This window comes from Malus sylvestris, chromosome 10 (assembly GCF_916048215.2).
Source record: "Malus sylvestris chromosome 10, drMalSylv7.2, whole genome shotgun sequence".
NCBI lineage: Eukaryota > Viridiplantae > Streptophyta > Magnoliopsida > Rosales > Rosaceae > Malus > Malus sylvestris.
In genome coordinates this window covers 28795594-28817048 of record NC_062269.1, presented here as the reverse complement: position 1 = coordinate 28817048, position 21455 = coordinate 28795594, and the positions used below count along the sequence as shown (strand labels likewise).

Here is a 21455-nt window from a genome sequence, read left to right as displayed (position 1 = left end):
TTTGAACTATGTTTGATGTTGATCTGGGCTCTATGGAAGCATAGGAATGATGTCCTATGGAACGGCACTGTGGTACCACCGCAAGAGATTGTGCTTAGAACCGAAGGTTGGAAGCAGGAATACCACAAATGGCACAAGCCAGCAGCAAAGAGGTCTGTTCGAGAGGTTTAGAAGTTGCGGAAGCCTGAGGAGGGTTGGATCAAGTGCAATTTTGATGGGGCCTGGAGTCAAAGTGGGCGTCGGGGAGGTTTTGGGGTTGTGATGCGTAACCACATGGGGGAGTTTATTGCCGCTGCTGCAGGTCCAATTGAGAGACCACAATCTGCCCTGCACGCTGAGTTCATTGCAGCTCGCCGTGCTATGTTGTTGGCAAGGAGTCAGTGTCCGGAGGAGGTGAAGGGGATGCTAGTTTGGTATTGGACGCCATGAAGGGACAAGGGACTGACTGTTCAGTTTTTGGTCCAATAATAAATGATTTGAGGTGTTTTCTTGTGAGTTGGGCGTCTTCGGAGATCAGTCATATCCCCCGGAAAGGTCACTCGGCAGCGCATTGGTTGGCTCGGATGGGGATTAGTAGTGATCAGGAGGTATTATGGTTTGAGGAGCCTTCGGACTTAATTCAAGATATTCTATCTGAGGAGGGATTGTAATTTCATTTTTTATTGTTCATTTGAGGATAGGTTTATTGTTGTGTGGGATGCTCTTTTTCTTCCACCGAGTTGAAATTCCTAACAAGATTTTTATCGAGATCCATTATGCACACTACTCTCAGTTTGTACGTATTCTAGTTTGCTTAATGAATATCGTACCTTCGTTTCAAAAAAAAAAAAGAAAAAAAAAAGATCCATTAATTATAAATTAGGGTCATACTAAATCTACAGAGTGCTATTGAGATTGAATTTTTGAAAAAATTTAGAACCTAAATGTTGGTGTGAACATCTAAGTTCAAATAGTATATTGTAATTTATTTATTTATTTAAAGATCTTTTTCTACAAAAGACTAGATTTTTTTATTTATTTTTATATGTCTCCATGTAGAGAAGAATACTGTTAACGCTTAAAATTGGTAAGGTTAACAAAGATTAAGATAGCCGTGTATTAGCCGGACACGAGATTTGCGAATAATAAGAAATTGATAATAAGATTCAAGCGGTTCATTTTAAAAATTGAGCTATTGAGTCTCTTGGATTGATAGACTACAAGATTACAACTAGGAGTCGGCTCGATATTGTATAATTTATCTTTCAATTCGTTGTATTCCTTCTAAGAAGTACGCGTCCTTATATTGGCTTTTCTCTTAGCCTTAAAACATTTGAGCTCAAACCTATCACTTCCTTTGCATTTAATGCACATGTTTGACTTGCTAGTTGTCCTTCCACCCTTTAGCCAACATGTCGCAACGAGGTGATGTTTGTGCATGTTCACTTGCGGGTTTTCTTGGTACAATGCAACCGAGCGCCTTGCTTAGCCTGAGGTTAGTGGAAACCCATACCCAAGTGCCCTATCTGTTAGTCTTATGTCCCTTCGTAGGCGTTCGACTCCTCGATTAGCCACCACGTGGCTTAGAGTTGATGTTTGAGTAGGTCTGCCCTTTTATTTCTGGAAACTCGTACCACAAAGTTGTCAGTACACCAACTTACCCCAAAGAGGTCGGAAAGTACTTAATGGGGAAGCAGTCGCCTTAATTGTTGATAGGACGTCTGGAGGCCACGGGCTCTTGAGGCGTTCGACTTCTTCCTTCCAAGTTCATAAGGCCTTAACCTTCTTTGTGTTCCTTTTGCCCGGTGTTCCTTGGGCAAGTGTTGCTTTAGGCCTCTCGGGGTCAGAATGGATCCTGCGTTAGCAAATACATAACAAAAATATCATAGCTCTATATTTTAACAATAAAACCCTAAATCTTCCTCTAGTTATTGATCATGTCGATTCTCATATGAATACTCAACAAGTTTCCCACAACAATTTTGAAAAAATCATGAAGTTTGTCACAGGACTATTAAAAAAGATCTTCTTCATCCCCTACACCTTATCCATCTTGATCTCAGCGTTTTACTCGTGGGGATGTACGTCTGGTTGCTGGTCAACCTGAAAAAACTCGGCCACAACTAGGGATGGCAATTTGACATATCAAACCCGTTCCCCGTAGGTAACCGATCTGAACTGTTCAGTTTTGGGGATTAAATTTCGGGTATTTTACGGTTATGAGTAACCATCGGATAAATTTTTCGGTTTAAGGTTTGGTTATGCTTATTGGGGTATCCATCCCAAAACATACTTGAAACCGAACTGTTTTGAATTAATAAAAAAAATCAATATTTATTATATCGATAAGAGAGTTATCAATAATCATTAATAATATAAATTATATTCTTATCAATTGATTCAATTATTAATAGTATTAATCTCGTTTTAACAATATTTATCACATGCATTGTTTGTACCAATTGTATTAATAACACTATTTAGTATTTAATATTTAATCTTATTAATATATGTTGTATATGCATTGTATTAGTAATCTATTTAATTTTTATTTAAAATTTATTATTTAATTATTAATATAAAAATATAAAAATATTATAATGGGAAAAACCGTTGCCCAATAGAAAATCCGTTACCCAATGAGTTCGGTTATGGGGAAAACCCGTTCGGGGATTCTACGGTTTCGGGTTCGGGGAAAATAAATGGGTTCGGCTATGGTGATGACACATCCGAACCCGATCCGCCTCATTGCCATCCCTAGCCACAACACAATTTCACACTTAGGGCACATTTACTAAGTAATTAGAATGGGGAGAATTGAATTTAGGAGGAGTTAAATTGATGAGGAATCCAAATCAAATTCTTATAGAAGTTGTTTACTAAAATGTCTGAAATGGGAGTAGGACTAACGCTGACACCATACTAGCGGTTTACCAAACACCTACTTTAATTACTATACTGCCATGTTCTAAGTAAACTCTTTTATGTGCTAGTTAAAATTTTAATTCTCAAAACAACATATACGTAGACTTGTTTGAATGAGAACAATCAATTACAGATTTTTCCATCATGAATAGGTGGCTGCGGTGTTGGGTGGTTGCGGTGGTCAGGGAGAGGTGGGAGTGGCACTGGGCTGGGGTGCTGCTGCTGCATGTCTGGGGGTAGTGAGGGGCAATCTTGGAGTTTTAAAATTCAAGTGGGGGTATAATGGGTGAAAGGCTTCTATTTCGGACTTCTCACATGCTCCTGAATTGGATTACCACCTATAACAAGGGAAAATGATCCTCTCCGGATCCCTTCTACCGAATTCTCCTCATCAAATAATTCGGACCCTTGAAATTTGATCAAACGGCTAAAGTTATCATAACTTTTAAAGTGAGTCCGTGTTTTTAGCCGTTGGATCAAATTTCAAGGGTCCGGATTGTTTGATGAGGATGATAAAATGGAAGGGATCCGGAAAGGATCCCTTTCCTATAACTAGGGAGTCCAATTCCTCCCAAAAAAAGGAATTCAATCCCAAATTCATATGTCCTACCACCTTTTGGATTCCCTATTATTTAGTAAACATAAGAATACTCCGTAATCGGAATTCAATTACTTTTTTTTTTATTACGATTATAGTAGTTACATAAACATGCCCTTAATATACTTGTTTATCCCCACCTTCTTAGGGCCAATTTGGGATTATTGTATTCTTTTAAAAAAACTACTTATGTTGTGCTTTAAGAATAATCAGCTGTAAAGTAAAGCAGATGAGCATTTGGTTAACTGAATTTTAAAAGTGTTGCAAGTTTGAAAAATAGTGTAAAAGCATTTGGTAAATTTTAATGCAAATAGTTTTATATAATGACAAAATGGACATAATAGTAGGGGTGCATGCAATGACAGCAATGGCGGGGACAATGGTGGTAGTGGTGCTTGCAGTGGTGGTGATGGTAGCAGTAATGTGGAGGTATGGTGGTGGTGCTAATAGTGGGATGTGGTGGTTCGAGTGCGGAGGTGATAATGGTGGTAGTGGTGGCTATTGCGGTTATGGTGGCAATTGCGGTTATGGTGACGGTGGTGGTAATGATGGTAGTGACAATAGTGGTAGTGGTGATTGCGGTTGTGGTCACAGTGGTGGGGTTGTGGTTGTGGTTATGGTGGTGGTGGCGGTGTGGCAATGATAGTGGTGACAATGGTGGTAGTGGTGGTTGTGCTTGTGGTCACAGTGGTGGAGGTTGTGGTTATGGTGGTGGTGGTGGTGGTGGTGACAACATTAATGGTGGTAGGTGGTACCAGTTACTTTGCTCTCTAAGAGATGGAAATGTGTGGAAGACTATATGTCATTTTCAAAAAGTTAATGAAGGCATTACATCAATTGAAAATATTCATTAAAAGCTTAACTCAGCTTTTTATTAAAGTAACTTTTAAAAGCAACATACATGTTGCTTTTAAAAGCTATTGTTTGTGGGTCATTGCTTTTAAAATAAGCAAGATATTTTACTTTTATCAAACACATTTTTTTAGTACATCGATATTTACACTAAGGGGAGAGAGAGAGAGAGAGAGTTTGGTTAAGCCACACAGTGAGCAACCTAATTTGGTATCGGATTCGTTATTTACGAGATTCGAACCTAAGACCTCTCATTTCGGAGTGAAGATGAATACCATCAAGCACATTTTAACTGCTTAACTTTAAAGTAAAGCAGTTTTTGGTAAAAAAATAAAAAATAAAAAAACCAAACGGGATATAGTCCTCTGCTCCTCGGAGATGTTATCGGTGATGTACCTGTCACCTAATTTGCATTACACAACCACCAATCCAAAACCGAAGACCGCTACAATGGAATCTCCATGAATGTACGCCTTCTTATTTGGACTTGGAATGAATATGTTTTCTTAATTCGATCTTAGTTATTTGAGAAGAGGATTTTCTTCAGATTCACTTTGTAGGGATCTTAGGGATCCCCACATCCTAGCCGTTCATTATACATCGTGCGACCAGTTTTTGTTAGGTATTATTCGTGTTTAATTTTAAATAAAAAAAGTCAAATAATTTTTGACCACTCGATGTATGATGAATGGTTAAGATGTGAGGATCCCTAGGATCCCCACAATTTGAATCGGGATGGGATCCAAATCGTTTTTTTTTTTTTAGCAACCTCCTTGGTTCTTATGTTATGATGTTTATTGTTTAACATGTTATATTTGAAATTTAAATTCCATAATATCTACGAGTACGTATTTTTGTTTTATTCTACTATTCTTTGAACTCTTGCGTTTGGTGTGAAATAATTTGTTGAACAATGTAAACAATCACACGTCCAAAACTTGACAATAGGAAATATGATATATAATGAATGATTTCAATGCTAATAACATTGAAATCTTTTGTGATAAAATGTCACAACCGTTAAGTTAGCAATATGGTTAATAAATGCATATTTGCAACAATGTCAATGTTGATTGGTGGAAGGTGCAAATCCGTCCCTATGAAATCTTGACAAAATTTGCCCATGAAAAATGAACAGTGAGAAAATATAAAACATGTGTGTTGGCCCCGTAAAAAACAACAAGGATCACGACATGAAAACTATTCTTTGGTCTCTAGAATCTCATGTGAGATTGCTGTTTAGATTCAAACACACAAACGGTACGAATATTGTATGTTGGCCTCTTAAAAAGAATTGTGACATGAAATACATAAGAAACCCACTCTACCACTGTTCCTATAACCCCACACAGTTATACATATGATCCAAATTAAGATTTCGGTGCATGTATATATTGGTTATGAAAAGGTGAATGCTAAAGGCACAGCTGTGTATTGACATTTTAGGATCATTGTTTGGTACAATCATTCCAAAAATAACTTCAGACTTCTGCACAATCACGCCAAATCTCTTAAAAGATTCTTGTTTAGTGTATTTTGCGCCTCTAGAATGAAGAGTCTATTTTTTTCCTTTTTACGCCTCTATGTGGGCGGCTCTGTTGTCTAATATACGAGATATTTTTGTTTGTCAACAGTTGTATATGGTTGTGTCTGTTTCTCTTATCGTTGATTGCGTATAATATGAGATGGAAAACTTTCTCACTCATTGATCAAGGGCCTATATTAGGAAAACTAATGAAAATGGCTTGAAAACTTTAAGTTTTAATGATAAGGACAAAATAAAGGGTAAAGTGAATAGTACCAGATTTGACTTTTTAGTGTAAAAATGTGATTTTTCATTAAAGTGAACAGTACCGTGGGCTTTTCGTTAAAACCCCCTTTACTTTTTAGGTGCCTAATGGCCTGGAGGAGTTGTGAGCTCTTTTTTTCTTTCAAATTTTGTCATGCCAAACAACAAATGGTTTATGGCATCAACAGATATTTAATTAGTCCAACTACAGTGACATCTAACCATCACCATTAATGTCATATAATGATCAGGCAGAGTTGTGCATGTCTTTTTTTCAAGGTTTGTCAACCAAAACAGCAAGATGAGAAACTACTAGCACTACTATTTTACCAAGAACATAGAAAATGTATGCCTACGAATTTCTTTTGTACTAATAACGTTACTTTTTCACATGACTTGTTACGTGCACTCACTCTTTAGAGCGAAAACGCATTATGCATTTCCCTCACACTCAGAGCGTTATTATGTAGTAAATGCGTTACATGTTTCGCTTATACTCATAGCGTAATCGCATCACATGTTTCACTCACATGTTAAATGTAATGTACGATGTTCCGTCATGCACACACCTCGTTATCACTTAAAACAAATGGTTTAAAAGTAGGCGGAGAAATACAATTAATCTAAAAGCTAGTTGATGTACTACGAAAAACAGATAAAACCATAAGAGATGTTCAAATCTTGTTGTAAGCGAAGAAGATAGATCTCATAAATAAACTGCAGCTTAAGAAACAATATTCTTCATTACGAATTTATATTGACCATGGATTTTGAGACTCATTGTCCAGTCTAGAAGCTATATGATTCCTAAAGAAGTGAACCAGAAAAGGTGAAATTTCAAAGTATGGAAGTTGTGTACCGTGTTGGATCACATGGTAATGGCAATATCTTTGTACTTCTGATTTGGGTTATTAAATTAGACGAAAAGCAAATTTGAGGCTATAAATGCTACAAGGCGATTTCTAAAATCTAAATCACTATGATCTGATTTATGAAGTCGAAGATTCGAACTTAAATGGAAGAGAACGAACATACTAACCTTATCAACTGACCTAACTTGCATCTTCAATAATTAAGTATACAACAATTTTCTTTTACCATGCTGTCATCCATATTTCAAATTTATGCAATACATGCCCCCGAAAGAAGGCAGAAGCGTCTGATTTATGCATATCAACAATTAAGGAAATAATCACCATCGTTAGATTTTTAAGATTTCCAACTGAATCCAAGTGATATTCTTGTGTATCCCCCACATGGCCACTTTTATCCTTTTCCCCCTTTTTTTGGTTTTTGGCATCCATTTTCTCCAGTTTCTGCTGCTGTTTTTTTATAAATAGATTGGAATTGCAGCATGGAAAAAACCATCTCTCACTGCTCTCTTCTGCCTCACAATCATAGCAGAAATCTCACCATTCTTAACATCTCTTGCAGAAATCTCAGCTTTCTCTTGAGGTACGTACTCAACCTTTGTGTCTTCAACAATATTTTTAGGGTTTTTTGGTTTAGCACTTGACTTCGAAAACAATGTAAACCGCAAGTGGCGGTGATAGTGCGTTCCTCTTTCGCCCACTGCATTTCGAGTTTAAACGATCTCTCTCCTCTTAGTGTTGTAACCTCGCTTGTAATAAAAAAAAATTAAAAAAAAAGCGAAGTTTCAACCTATTTTTGCAATGATAGGACAATAATATGAAGTTTTCAAGGCTTCAAATTGTATCTCTCATATGATTAACCTCTGATGTGCATATGCTGGGAATATTGGTCTTTTTTTGGTTCTCACAACTTTCTTTTTAACTTTCGTTTATTAAGTTATTAATTAATGAAGATTTTTTAACACCAGGAAAGCACAGATTTGAAAGAAGAAAAATGTTGAAGAGCAAAAACGCAACGACGAAGATAACGGCGCTAGTCGTAGACGATAGCATGGTCAACCAAATAATTCACCACAAACTGTTGGAAAATCATGGCATAGAAATCCAGGTTGTAGGGAACGGGAAAGAAGCCATTGATGTCCACTGCTCAGGAAAACAATTTGACCTTATTCTCATGGACATGGATATGCCTGTCATGAATGGCATCGAGGTAAAGTTCCCCTTCTTCTTTTTTTTCATGTAAATAAAGACACAAAATCCTGGAAAGTTTATACTAAATTTACTTGTTAAAGTTACTGGTTTTTTTTTTGGTTTGTTTTTCCTTCTGAATTATAGGCAACAAGGACGCTGCGTGCGATGGGAATTCGAAGTACGATTGCAGGTGTTTCGTCGCATTCGTCTCTCAGTGAAGACGCACAAGAATTTATAGAAGCAGGCATAGATGATTACCAAGAGAAACCATTAACTCCTGCTAAGCTAGTTTCCATCCTCCAAAAGGTTAATCTCCATGTTTGAATTTCATGGATTAATTAGTATTAAGAAGGTAAAAAAAATGTCATGTACTCAAATGTAACCCTCTCCCCATCAAGTAGTTATTGAAATCAAGATTCTAAAAGACGATAGGCGCTAGTCGGGTGCCGGGCTGGGGCCTAGCGCCTAGGCGGGGCTTAAGCGGGCGTCTAGGCGGATGCATTATATTTCTTGTAAATAAGTGTCTATTTATACTTAAAATATATATAATTTCATCATAAACTACAAAATAGAATGACATATATATTATAAAGTATTGAAACATAATGAAAAAATAGGAAACAAGCATATAATGTGTGTTCATTTAAGTATTCAACAAGTCTCTTACAATTTATTGAGAAAAATAAAATGCAAAATGAAAGTTATCTATTTTCTGTCTAAGTGAGTCACAACTTAGGCGGGTGCTTAGGCGGACTAAGAGGGTGCCTAGGCGGTCTAGGCAGGCGCCTCAGCATGTCTAGGTGCCCTTTCTTATTTTTCAAGCGCCTAGGAATTAATCAGGACGGTGGCCAGCCGCCTAGTGCTTAGGCGGGGCCTAGGCGGTGATTTTTATAACAGTGTGTTTAAGTGTGATTAACATTTGAGAGCAGCTGATTAATCAATATAGAAAGTTTTGCTTTTCCATTTCTTTCTTTCTTTGTTCCTTTGGTGTGTTGCTGTGCCATGATCTTTTTTTACTTTGAAAGGAATTTAACTGCTTTTTTAATTAAAAATGGTAATTGATTAGGCGAGTCAAACTACACATAAAGCTTAGTGGTCGAAATCTAACGCTCATACTTTTAGAGAGCTACTAGACCTACTCTATTGTCTTATTTTCCATTAAACTAGTTGGGCTAAGCACTAACCCATAGCTCACCATTTTTTAATTACCAATATAATTACACCGAAGTATTAATTTTCAATTCTAACACCATTCTCATACAATATGAAGCAATCTTAATTAGCAGTTGAAAAATGACAAATTAAGATATTTTCTCCATACAAAAAAGTCTACGAATTAAAGGGTTGAAGTGTGATTTCGTACCAATGAGGTTGATTTTCATGCAAAAATAATATTCAGAAGAAATAAAAGAAGAATAAGAAAAATGCTCACATCAAAACTCAATGAATAGTACGCGGCGAACGAATTTCACCCAAATTTAAAATTATTCTAGTATTTCTGCAATCAAGAAATAAAAAACATGAGTTTGAAGACGATTTTGTAGAGTACGCTGGCAGTTCTTAATTGGTTGGTTTAAGCCCCTATTACCGCCCATTAAGCGAATTAAGGAGATGTGATGGGGGCAACAATTAAGAGTTTCCTTTAGGGAAGCCTACTGTGGCTTATGATTGCGTCACGATAATAAGGATTATTATATGCGGGATTATTCCTTATCTGGTTTTGTTGGGCAAAATCCTCCATCAGGCCTTGCTAGGTTTGAGAGGATCCTGGTTTTATTGGGTCACGATATATGATGAACGAATAAGATTGCAGGATCCTAGGATCCCTAGGGAATTGCTCAGGAAAGGATCCTGGTTCAAAATTTTCTTTGAAAGTGTCCTTTGCTAATCATTTGGCACTTTTATTACTTTAAAAGTTTATCACCCTAACACACTTTTCAAATTTTATCTTTATTTAATCTTTCCTAAGAAAATAAAACTTTGTTTAATCTTGTGGGCCTAAATTCTATTTTCAAATTCTTTACCAAACCATACGTTTGAATAAAATACCTTTGAAAATGCGTTTTTTCTACGTGGCATATCAAATTTAATTTTGCTATCCAACTGTTTCCTCCCTTGAAGATAATGTTGAAAGTATTTAATATAAATACATGATGTGAACGAATTTATGAATTTCTTTTGACTACACGATGAATTGAAAAGAAAAAGAAAATTCAGGTAAACAGGCCTGCGTAGAAAGCCCACCAGGGTCTTGGCGTTCGGCAATATTTCCTAGTTACTGGACCTTGCCGTCCCCGACCCGTCCCCAAAACCCTAAACCCTAACATAAACCAAATGCTTCTAGACCCTTCTCCTGCTGCTCAATTTATACTCTCCTGCTCTCCCTCTCTCTCTCACCTCGCTTTCGCCTGATTGCCCATCTTCTTTCTCTCTCTAAGGTGCTCTGCAACTTCATCAATCATGTATCGCTTCGCCACTAACCTTGCCTCCAAAGCCAGGTATGTAATGCCATCTTGCCTTGTGTCAAAATTCGAACTTGTCCCCAAAAGTCACCGTCTTTGATTGTTTTCTGATCTGGGTCGCTCTCATTTTTCTGACTTTTCATTGCTTTGTGGTTGCAGGGTGGCTAGGAATAGTTCTCAACAGGTACTTGTTCTTCCTTATCAATTTGTAGTTGTGATTTGTTATTGCTTTAAGTGTGTTTTGATGTGGAGTTTTTGTTGTTTACTGTTCAGATTGGTAGTAAATTGATTTCGAGAAGGAACTATGCGGCGAAAGAAATCAGATTCGGTGTTGAAGCCCGGGCCGGGATGCTTAGGGGTGTGGAAGAGCTCGCTGATGCTGTTAAAGTCACAATGGGGCCAAAAGTGGGTGACTTTATCATTCTCGATTTGCTTATATTGATTGATTGCATATCTTGTTATGATTGGGAACAATGATCTGGATATTGGTGGGAATTTGTTGCGTTGAGTTATTGTATGTTTATGTTTAAATCTTGTTGATCTATGGATGTAATTCCATTTCACTTCCGTATGTGTTATCTTATGAACTCTGAGATTTGTTGGATATCGTATTTTGTTTATTTATTTTGGTAATTCCTGCAATTTTAAGTAGCGAATGAAGTTTGTTTCTTTGTTTCCTCAGTCTTCAGTTCCATCTGACTTATTATGATGGTTTGTTGGTGATGCTTGATTTTCATAGGGACGCAATGTTGTTCTAGAACAAAGCTTTGGTGCCCCTAAAGTGACAAAGGATGGTGTCACTGTAGCAAAGAGTATTGAGTTCAAAGATAAAGTCAAGAACATTGGTGCTAGTCTTGTAAAGCAGGTTGCAAATGCTACAAATGATGCAGCAGGAGATGGTGAGAGTTCTTTACATTTTGTGTTCAAGTGTGTGTAAAATTTTGGCTGATCAAGAAGCCATGATGCAAACGTTGTTACTTGTGTTTGCAGGTACCACTTGTGCTACAGTCCTTACCCGCGCTATATTTACTGAAGGATGCAAGTCAGTGGCGGCTGGAATGAATGCTATGGACCTAAGACGAGGCATTTCAATGGCAGTTGATTCCGTTGTTGCAAACTTGAAGAGTAGGGCTCGGATGATCAGCACATCGGAAGAAATAGCTCAAGTTTGTTTTGTTTTAATTTGAGAATTGAGAGAATTAAAATGAATGGCTAAATTTTTAGTAATGACTTTGTAGCTTATTTGAATTCTTTTTCCTGAATAGGTTGGTACAATATCAGCAAACGGAGAGAGGGAAATTGGTGAGCTAATAGCTAAGGCTATGGAGAAAGTTGGCAAAGAGGGTGTTATTACCATAGCTGTAAGTTGTTTCCTTTGAATCTTTCTCTGTTTCCAATATTTTCTGTGAGTAGTATCGTATTATGGTGTGGTGGCAACATTGGAGCTTCTCTGCATTCTCCAGACAATCTTATGCGAATGTTGTTTTCCTGTTGAATTGTTTCAGGATGGAAAAACACTGTATAACGAGTTGGAGGTCGTTGAAGGAATGAAGCTGGATAGGGGCTACATATCCCCTTATTTTATCACCAATCCGAAGAACCAAAAATGCGTAAGCACTTTGTCATTATTTGTCACTTTTCTAGTTTCATGGTTCTTTGAAGGATGTTTTCTTAAATTGTCCAAAAGGTTAATTATCACACTTTTTTTTCAAACTGCTTCATTGTGATTGCTAACCAGAGGTCTTGATTTTTACAGGAATTAGAAGACCCACTCATCCTGATCCATGAGAAGAAACTCTCAAATCTAAATTCTATAGTGAAAATATTAGAGTTGGCCTTGCAGGTTAGGGTTCCTTCGGTGGTATTGTTGGAATCTTTTGAATGTGCTATGTGCTTCTCTGATTGAATTGACTGATTTTATGTGTTTTCTCAGAAACAAAGACCTCTTGTGATTGTTGCGGAAGATGTGGAAAGTGAAGCTCTAGCGACACTCATTATAAACAAGCTTCGTGCTGGAATTAAGGTGATGTTTATATTTTTGTTGTATACCAACTGTTTCCACTGTTAAAAAGTGTTAACTGACTATTATTTCATTGTCCTGATATGATTCTGTTGATGGGTGTGAAGGTTTGTGCAATTAAAGCCCCTGGATTTGGAGAAAACAGGAAGGCAAATTTGCAGGACCTAGCCATTCTTACGGGAGCCCAGGTAATTAATTTGTTTTCTTCACTTGTTCTCAAAAAGTTTCATAATTGTAAGGCTGACACGTGAACCACTTTGTTTTCTTTTTCTTTTGGGGTTCTAGGTAATAACTGAAGAGCTTGGTCTGAACATCGAAAAAGTGGGAGTAGAAACACTTGGAACATGCAAAAGGGTGAGATATATACCTCAAGTTATCAACTGTTGTTTTAGTATATGTTACTAATCATGGTGTCTAAGTTTCTGATCTAAATAAGTTGAAATATTTAATGACATGTGCGGTCTGGTATTGTAGATTACGGTATCAAAAGATGACACCGTCATTCTTGATGGGGCTGGTGACAAGAAAGCCATTGAAGAAAGATGTGAACAGGTTTTATGCTGATTCTTTCTCTTTAATCTATTCAACCAACCATTTCGTGTTGCATTGTGTTTGTTAACGTGATATGGTGGACCATGATTGTTGTGACAGCTGAGATCATCAATTGAATTGAGCACTTCTGATTATGACAAAGAGAAGTTACAAGAGCGCCTTGCAAAGATTTCTGGTGGTGTTGCCGTCTTGAAGGTTGGTTTTCCTTCCGAAAATTGGCTAATGTTTTCTGTCCCTTCTATTGGTCTAGAATTGAGGGTGACAGATTTTACTTCTAAAACATCTTATTCGAATCACTGTTTGTACTGAAAACAAGTCTGATTGAGATTTACTTTGTAGATTGGTGGAGCTAGCGAAGCAGAAGTTGGTGAAAAGAAGGATAGAGTAACTGATGCCCTAAACGCCACCAAGGCTGCTGTAGAGGAAGGAATTGTACCTGGTAAGTTGTCTTCTAGAAACGTATTTGAGCTTGTCTTGTTTGATTTACGTTATCTTATGGTAATTAAAAGCTCCCAACGTGCAGGTGGTGGTGCTGCCCTTCTTTATGCCTCAAAAGAGCTGGAAAAGTTGGTGACTGCCAACTTCGATCAAAAGATTGGTGTTCAAATAATTCAGAATGCTCTCAAGGTATTAATAAAGAAATGATTCTCTTATATAGTTTCTCGTTCTCTTGGGGTCTTGTTGGAATGCAAATAAACTTAGTTTAGCTTGAAGCTTCATCCAAGTCGTAATAGTTTCATAAATTAGGAATTCCAAATTCTATCGAATTACCAATTAAAAAAAAAAAAAATACTTAAAGCTAAGTGATCAAGTGCTAATGTTTCATATACATTCTAATCTTATCATTTGGTTTCATTATCTATTAGATGCCTGTATCCACAATAGCTTCTAATGCCGGAGTCGAGGGGGCTGTTGTCGTTGGCAAACTATTGGAGCAGGACAATCCTGACCTTGGATATGATGCAGCGAAAGGTTGGTTCTCTTTTTAACCATCGAACAAACATGAATAAAGGGTGGCTTCATGTGTAGGTCTAGGACTACAAAAATTTTGCTTATTCATTCTCTATTCCTTTCAGGTGAATATGTAGACATGATTAAGGCTGGAATCATTGATCCATTGAAAGTCATTAGAACCGCCTTGGTAGATGCTGCAAGGTAATCCATACAGCCTTAACTCGCCTACTTTATATTGTTAATTTCCTTTTAAGCTGGGTGTAATTCCTGAAACGCCTGAAAATTGTCACCGTTGCAGTGTTTCCTCGTTGATGACCACTACTGAGGCTGTTGTTGTCGAGCTTCCCAAGGACGAGAAGGAAACCCCTGCAATGGGAGGAGGCATGGGAGGCATGGATTACTAGAAGTTCTATACCTGATACTTGTTCTGGCTCAAACCTTCGTTGATTATCCTAATTCAACCTGAGTTCTCCAATTTCTCAATTTTATAGCATATTCTTTTTGAAAGGCATTGGAGGCTGAACACGATTGTAATCTTAGTGAGAGATTTTAACCGTGCAGTAGCATTTTACACCAGTTTTAGTCTCCGGTGGGTATTTATTTCTCATTTGACAAAGGATTTTGTTTTCATCAGAAACTTTGTTAGTGTCAATTGTTAGTGAGGAAAAATTTGGTAATAAAAGTAATATGAATTCGTGGTTAATGTCGTATTAATTGGTTAGCGCTTGAGCACTACTATTGAATAGAGGGTTGGTAATTTTTACTCTCGTTTTCTTTCTCATTCATGTTCTTGTTTATGTTTCTTTTTTCTCTTTTAATTATCTAGTCTAAATGACAGATACAAGAGTGAACACTTTTTTCTTCATGCACATTCTTGTATATTTTTAGTCTTTTTATTGAATAAAGAGTGAAATGACGATTTAGTCTCTAAAATATCATCTCAGTAAAAATTAGGTTCCTAAATTATTTTTTTTGGTAAAATAAGTTGTTAAATTTATTAAAAATTGCTAATTTCATTCCTACTATTATATTTAAAGCTATTTTATTCATTTTTTTTTTTGTCAACTTAAGTCACTTGACACATTTTAAATTGTAATACTGTTATTTTCTTGCCTATATACCCTTAACATTTCATATAGGTTGCAAATCTAATGTCTAATTTATCTTCCAAAGTTAACTCTATACACTATTTTTTTTATGAAAAACTATCAATCTATCTTCTAATGTGTATCACATGCAAGTAACGTAACTTAAATTGAAGGAAAATTGGATATAGTATCGTCGAATCTAATATTAGAGATGAAATTGATAGATTTTTATAATGCAAGGATTGATTTTTTTTGAAGAAATAGTTTAGGGACCTAATTTTCACTTAGACGATAATTCAAACACTAAATTGTCCTTGAATAAATCATAGATGAGGATAGAATTAAAAAGAAGTGTGCAAAAGTTGAAGTGTGCGCTAATTTTTGCCCAGAACAAAAATAAGAGTGCACTGAGAGACGGGAGTATGCGAAAGTCACTTTCTTGGGGAGTAATTTTTGTACTCATTTTCATCTTTCACGCTCTTTTTTTTTGGGGGGGGGGTTGATTTTAGAGAATTAAATGACAAAACTCAACAGATTGAGTGCACAAATAAAAAAGTGGTTGGAAAATTGTGCAAAAACTTAAAACAAACTTTGTAGGCAATTGAAGTTGAGTGTTGAAGATTACGGGCACGTTCAGAAGTGATTTTAAAATAACTAAAAACGTTTTTTTGTGAAATTGTTTTGGGGTTCCAAAAGCACTTAAAGTGCTGCAAGTAATTTTTTTTGGGGGGGGGGGTTGATTTTAGATAATTAAATGACAAAACTAAACAGATTGAGTGCACAAATAAAAAAGTGGTTGGAAAAATTGTGCAAAAACTTAAAACAAACTTTGTAGGCAATTGAAGGTGAGTGTTGAAGATTACGAGCACGTTCAGAAGTGATTTTAAAATGACTGAAAGCATTTTTTGGTGAAATTGTTTTGGGGTTCCAAAAGCACTTAAAGTGCTGCAAGTTTTTTTTTTTGGGGGGGGGGGATCTTAGATAATTAAATGACAAAACTAAACAGATTGAGTGCACAAATAAAAAAGTGGTTGGAAAATTGTGCAAAAATTTAAAACAAACTTTGTAGGCAATTGAAGGTGAGTGTTGAAGATTACGGACACGTTTAGAAGTGATTTTAAAATGACTGAAAGCGTTTTTTGGTGAAATTGTTTTGGGGTTCCAAAAGCACTTAAAGTGCTGCAAGTTTTTTTTTTGGGGGGGGGGTGATCTTAGATAATTAAATGACAAAACTAAATAGATTGAGTGCACAAATAAAAAAGTGGTTGGAAAATTGTGCAAAAATTTAAAACAAACTTTGTAGGCAATTGAAGGTGAGTGTTGAAGATTACGGACACGTTTAGAAGTGATTTTAAAATGACTGAAAACGTTTTTTGGTGAAATTGTTTTGGGGTTCCAAAAGCACTTAAAGTGCTGCAAATATTTTTTTAGTATCCACTTGGAATTTTACTTATGATTGGTTTCAAAAACATTTTCACTAAAAGTGTTTTTAGTTATTTTAAATACACTTCCAAACGAGCCCTACATTTTTTGTGGATTCTATTATCATTCATAAGAATACAAAATGTTAATGTGTATTATTCCAAAGAAATAAATGAATAAAAGTAGAGAATAAGGACTTTATTTTCTTTCTTGATATGAAGTAAAGACTTTATTTTCTTTCTTGTTCCTTCATATCATATAGATGGATAGAGGATACAGGGTGGAGGGTGGAGGCATGGCATTTTCACAGATTCACAAGTTGGATGTAGAATCTGGGAATAAGGAAAAGCTTATGTTATGTGGGCATCAAGCACTTGGTGTCGGTGACCACTTATTAAAGGCCAAGAAGACGCAAATTAAAGCAGTTTAGTGGTGACAAGTGAGCAACATGGGTAGCTCACCCGTTTGGTGCTTATTTGTCGGCTCAGCTCACCAACATGGCATGCTCTCTCACTGCCACGTCTGCATGCCTTCCGAAGAAGAAGGAAAAGGATCCCCTCCGGATCCATTCCTTCTAATCCATCAAATTCGGAGATTCAGGTTGTTGAAATTTGATCTAACGGTTAAAGTTATTGTAACTTTTAAAGTGGGCCCCTATTTGTAGCCGTTTGATCAAATTTCAACGATCCGGATTTCCAAACTTGGTGAATTAGGAGGAATTGATCATCGGATCCCTTTCTGAAATAGGAGACTCCTTATTTTCATGAGAAATTTTCTTCTTTATTTTCTTTCTTTAGCTTCATGTATTTGAAGATCTTTAGTAAAACTTTATACTTCCCTTGACACGATGCTACACTCTACAAGTTTTAAACTAAGCATTAGAAGAACTTTTATGGCATGAGCACATTATTAATGTGACTTATGTGTCAATGTATCCTTATCATGAAAGTTATTTTCTTTTAATAAGCAACTTAAGCAAGTGTAGAATCGAAAACTTTTCAAGTAGTCTTTAACATAGGCAATTGAAAATCAAACATAAAATCATGTATCACAAGTTTGATACAAAATGAGAAGTGAAGCATAAAGGAAAGGTTTTAAGTTGTAATGTTTAAATTGTAGGGATTGTATGGTCCCAAACTTAAGTACCATCCAAGGAGTGTCCAATGTTAGTGATCAAGGATTCAAGTCGGCCACAAAATTTGCTTTCCTGAAAACATGCTTCCAAGAAATGCTAGTGAACGAGTTTTAGAGCTTCCAATTGTATTCAATAATTGTTTTTAATCTCCAAGGTGGTGCGGATTTTCTCTGTATACAGTCTATAATCAGTTGAACCTCCTTCAACATAATATCCTTTTTTTTCTTACGAGAAACAATAGAGTGATATTTCATTTATTTTCTCCACAAACAAATATAGAGGTGTTATTTTGGTAAATTGCTTCAGTGGCTAAAAAATTAATTTGAAGCGAGTTTGCACAAACAAACAAGAGTAAACCCCCAAATAGCCACGAGCGGAGCCATAAAGTTTTACCTGGGTGGGCTAAGCTAATTTTTTATGTTTTGGTCAATTAAAGTAAATTGCATAGAAAGAGAAAGCTATTACAAGGTAACTCCAAACGAGAGTTCAAAATGGCCAAGCAAAAGCCTAATTCCATAACAGAAAATTACAATGAAATAGGCCCAAAGTGAGCAGCCCATAGAAGCAAACAAACGGAAAAACCTAGACACGAGAATGTAAAGCAGCCATCTCCGCCAAAATAGTCGCACCACCACCTCAAATCCGTCGCCACCACCAGGAAGACGGGCCAAATAACTAAAAAATGAACGGAAAATGGGGTAGGCAAGCTATCCGCACTAAGAGCGCTCCCATAATCCTACCAAATAGTGCAATATACACTTTAAATACTACAAACCACCAAAGTACGCCTCAGGAGGAGACACCAGGCGAAACGACTAGCAAGGGTAGATGGTTGAAGATTGACGGTGAGGAGCGATGTTTGGAGAGGAACAAGGCATAGAAAGCAGATATGAGATAAGCTCATAGAAAACTGAGACCAAGCTTAGGGCAACCTAAGACACAAAATGCTCAAAACGAAAACAACCGAAATCTAAGTGCATAAAAAGAAAATCCAAATCACCAACCATGGTGGTTTGGAGAAGGGAAAAACTGGGGGGAGTTGGAGGAAAATGTGAGAACCAAGAAATAGGGAGATATGGGGGATAGGGAGGAAGAAAAGGGAAGAGGGAAGAGAGTGAGGAGGCTTGGATACTAGGTTGCCGCCAACCCTATGTATGAACAAGGGGCCAACGGCAAGAAGGCTTTTAGAAATTTAGGTTTTTTTTAGAGAGCGAGAGAGGCACGGTCCTAGAATCCTTTCTCTAAAAAAATGCAATATTTTTCTACATTGGCTAAGCTAATTATTGAAGGGTAAATCTTGGCTCTTAACAAGATTTTCTGCTACAAATCAATGAAAAATTATTATTTTACTACAAACTTGAGTATTAAGAACATCTAATAACCATAGTGAGAATTGAGAATAAAACATTGCTAGCCTACAAACTTGGGTGGACAGTGAGCTATATTAGATCTAAATTTGAGTGGGCTACCAAGTGTCTGTGCTAGTTCACATTTTATAGGACAAGGATCCTCTCCTGAGCAATTCCTTAGGGATCCTAAGGATCCCGCAATCTTGTCCGTTCATCGTATATCGTGTGGTCAGAAATCATTTAAAATTTAAAATTTAAAATTCAAATATGAATAGTACCTAACGAAAACTGACCGTACGATATAAAATGAACGGACAAGATTGCGGGATCCCTGGGATCCCTAGGGAATTGCTCAGGAGAGGATCATGGTCCCATTTTATATATATAAAACAATGATTAGGATTTTTCATTTATTTAAAAAACTACCTGAGTTGTAGCCCATGATAGATAATAGCTAGCCTACCACACATGCACGAAACTACAGACGTCACTAATACAAACCTATCGCATAATACTATACACAACAAATCTGTATCGTCAACCACCCTGATCATTATTGAATAACATATCACATAAACTATGGTAAAAGAGTGAGACCACATAATTAATATCATCATTGAAATACAAAACCACATACAAAACTCATGGCTCAAAAGGAAAAACCACATAACTCAATACCACTATCCTTAAAATTAATGGCAAAAATATGAGAGTATCCCTAAGCGCTACTCCTTTTGCAGCAGGCACATAAAACATTGCCAAGTTTTCTAGTGCTCACGGGCGGAGCCACCCACAAGGCTAAGGTGGGTTATAGCTTAGGGTTGGTTTTTTTTTGTATGTGTAGTGATATCCACTCATTATTTTTATTTCTCGCATCTCTCAGTTTTCGACATTCGGATTGCATGTAGCATATATAGCCCACTCAATTCCAATACAAATTATTATTTCATGTATATTTAGTAAAGGATAGGTAATAAATAGGGTAAATTATAAAAAAATACCTCAACTATTGGGCCAACCACAGTTTCATACCTGATCTTTAAAACATTTCAATGTCATACTTTATCTTACGAATTTGTTGCAATATCATACCTCCGTTACTTTGTCTGTCAATTATCTGTTAAATGTTGACGTGACTTATGTTAGGTCCCACCCTCTCCACATATGGACTTCCATGTAGATTTCCTGCCAAAAAATGTTCATGTCATTTTAAAAAAATTTTAAATTTTTTTTAAATTTTTTAACACTATTTTTTCCCGCCAAACCTTTTCCACGACAGCTAAAAAAATATTTTTTTTAAAAAAAAAAAATCATTTTTTTAAAGGGTCCAATTTTGGAATAATATAACCTAAAATATCCAAATCCCACATCAACACATGATTTAAGATGAACACAAATCCCACATAAACACATGATATAACCAAAAGATGAACACAAATTCCACTTAACAACTCAAAACATTGGCAAAGACCAAAAGATGAATTGTAATTCATATAGCATCCTTAATCCATTTAACATTTACAAAGATATGCATTAGACATCCTTAAATATCCAAAAATGCACATTGCACTGATTAAAAAAACCTACTGAAATCCATCCAGCAAAACAGTGCATTTCCAGGGTTACAAATCAGTTCAAAAAAACCAAAACAAATTCAATGTTTGTGATGTCTAATTTCAAAACCCATGTACCATAATTTAAGTTCCTATTGCACATAAAACATGATGCAAAAAACAGTAATTTGTTACAATTTCTGGCTTCTTTAGGTCTTGGTTTGCTTTGTCTTTCTTTGCTTGGTGGCTCTCGGTGAATGAGCTTCAGGATTTGCAGATGAACCATCCCTTGTTTGTGATGCCTAATTTCAATGTTCATTACAAAAGGTCAGATGCAAAGTAAGGTTCTAAACTAAACTTGATGTTGTAAACTACAAAGGAGAGGATTAGGTTTTTACCTTAGATTTCCTTGTCTTCTTTCTAGGTGCAGCTTTGGCTAATGATGATGCCCTCCCTTATGCTGATGTGGATACCTAGAACAAAGTATAAAATCATTAAACGATTAAAGAATTAAAGGATTAAGGATTAAAAGATGAAATGATTAAAGGATTAAAGAAAGTACAAAATGGTGCCTGTTTGTCCCTTAGAGGAAGATTTCGATGATGGGTCCTTAAATTATGTCATTCTTGCTTGCATATCGTACACTTCAAAGCACCTTGTCCTTTCCTTTCTAGCTGAAGTGGCTCAAGAGGATCTTCAGGATTATTTGGTGGG

General features: G+C 36.3%; 2 protein-coding genes across 3 annotated transcripts; both read left to right on the top strand.

Moving 5' to 3' along the window:
• The first annotated feature begins 7463 nt into the window (after positions 1 to 7463).
• Positions 7464 to 9126, top strand: LOC126587078 (two-component response regulator 24-like). Its single transcript, XM_050252053.1, has 3 exons — positions 7464 to 7598; positions 7984 to 8225; positions 8351 to 9126. The coding sequence occupies exons 2-3, from the start codon at positions 8010 to 8012 to the stop codon at positions 8528 to 8530; spliced, it is 396 nt and encodes a 131-aa protein (XP_050108010.1). The 5' UTR covers positions 7464 to 7598; positions 7984 to 8009; the 3' UTR covers positions 8531 to 9126.
• A 1412-nt stretch (positions 9127 to 10538) lies between these two features.
• LOC126586938 (chaperonin CPN60-2, mitochondrial) lies at positions 10539 to 14897 on the top strand. Of its 2 annotated transcripts, XM_050251900.1 has the most exons (18): positions 10539 to 10704; positions 10828 to 10852; positions 10942 to 11073; positions 11408 to 11567; positions 11659 to 11834; positions 11934 to 12029; positions 12174 to 12278; positions 12425 to 12511; positions 12602 to 12691; positions 12796 to 12876; positions 12974 to 13042; positions 13163 to 13240; positions 13340 to 13435; positions 13580 to 13679; positions 13764 to 13867; positions 14107 to 14212; positions 14317 to 14395; positions 14493 to 14897. In XM_050251900.1, exons 1-18 carry the CDS (start codon positions 10667 to 10669, stop codon positions 14596 to 14598), a joined length of 1728 nt encoding a protein of 575 aa, XP_050107857.1. In that variant the 5' UTR covers positions 10539 to 10666; the 3' UTR covers positions 14599 to 14897. The 2 variants fall into 2 exon arrangements, with proteins under 2 accessions (XP_050107857.1, XP_050107858.1); XM_050251901.1 differs by lacking the exon at positions 10828 to 10852 and having other exon boundaries at positions 10549 to 10708; positions 10921 to 11073.
• The last annotated feature ends 6558 nt before the right edge of the window (positions 14898 to 21455 follow it).

What these genes read in the sequence shown, in the direction of transcription:
- LOC126586938 (XM_050251900.1), top strand. Translation starts at nt 10,667, where the DNA reads ATGTATCGCTTCGCCACTAACCTTGCCTCCAAAGCCAG. An exon ending in AAATGATGCAGCAGGAGATG is followed by an intron (nt 11,568 to 11,658) that starts GTGAGAGTTCTT and finishes TTGTGTTTGCAG; the next exon opens with GTACCACTTGTGCTACAGTC. An exon ending in TGGATATGATGCAGCGAAAG is followed by an intron (nt 14,213 to 14,316) that starts GTTGGTTCTCTT and finishes TATTCCTTTCAG; the next exon opens with GTGAATATGTAGACATGATT.
- LOC126587078 (XM_050252053.1), top strand. Translation starts at nt 8,010, where the DNA reads ATGTTGAAGAGCAAAAACGCAACGACGAAGATAACGGCGCTAGTCGTA. An exon ending in CTGTCATGAATGGCATCGAG is followed by an intron (nt 8,226 to 8,350) that starts GTAAAGTTCCCC and finishes TCTGAATTATAG; the next exon opens with GCAACAAGGACGCTGCGTGC.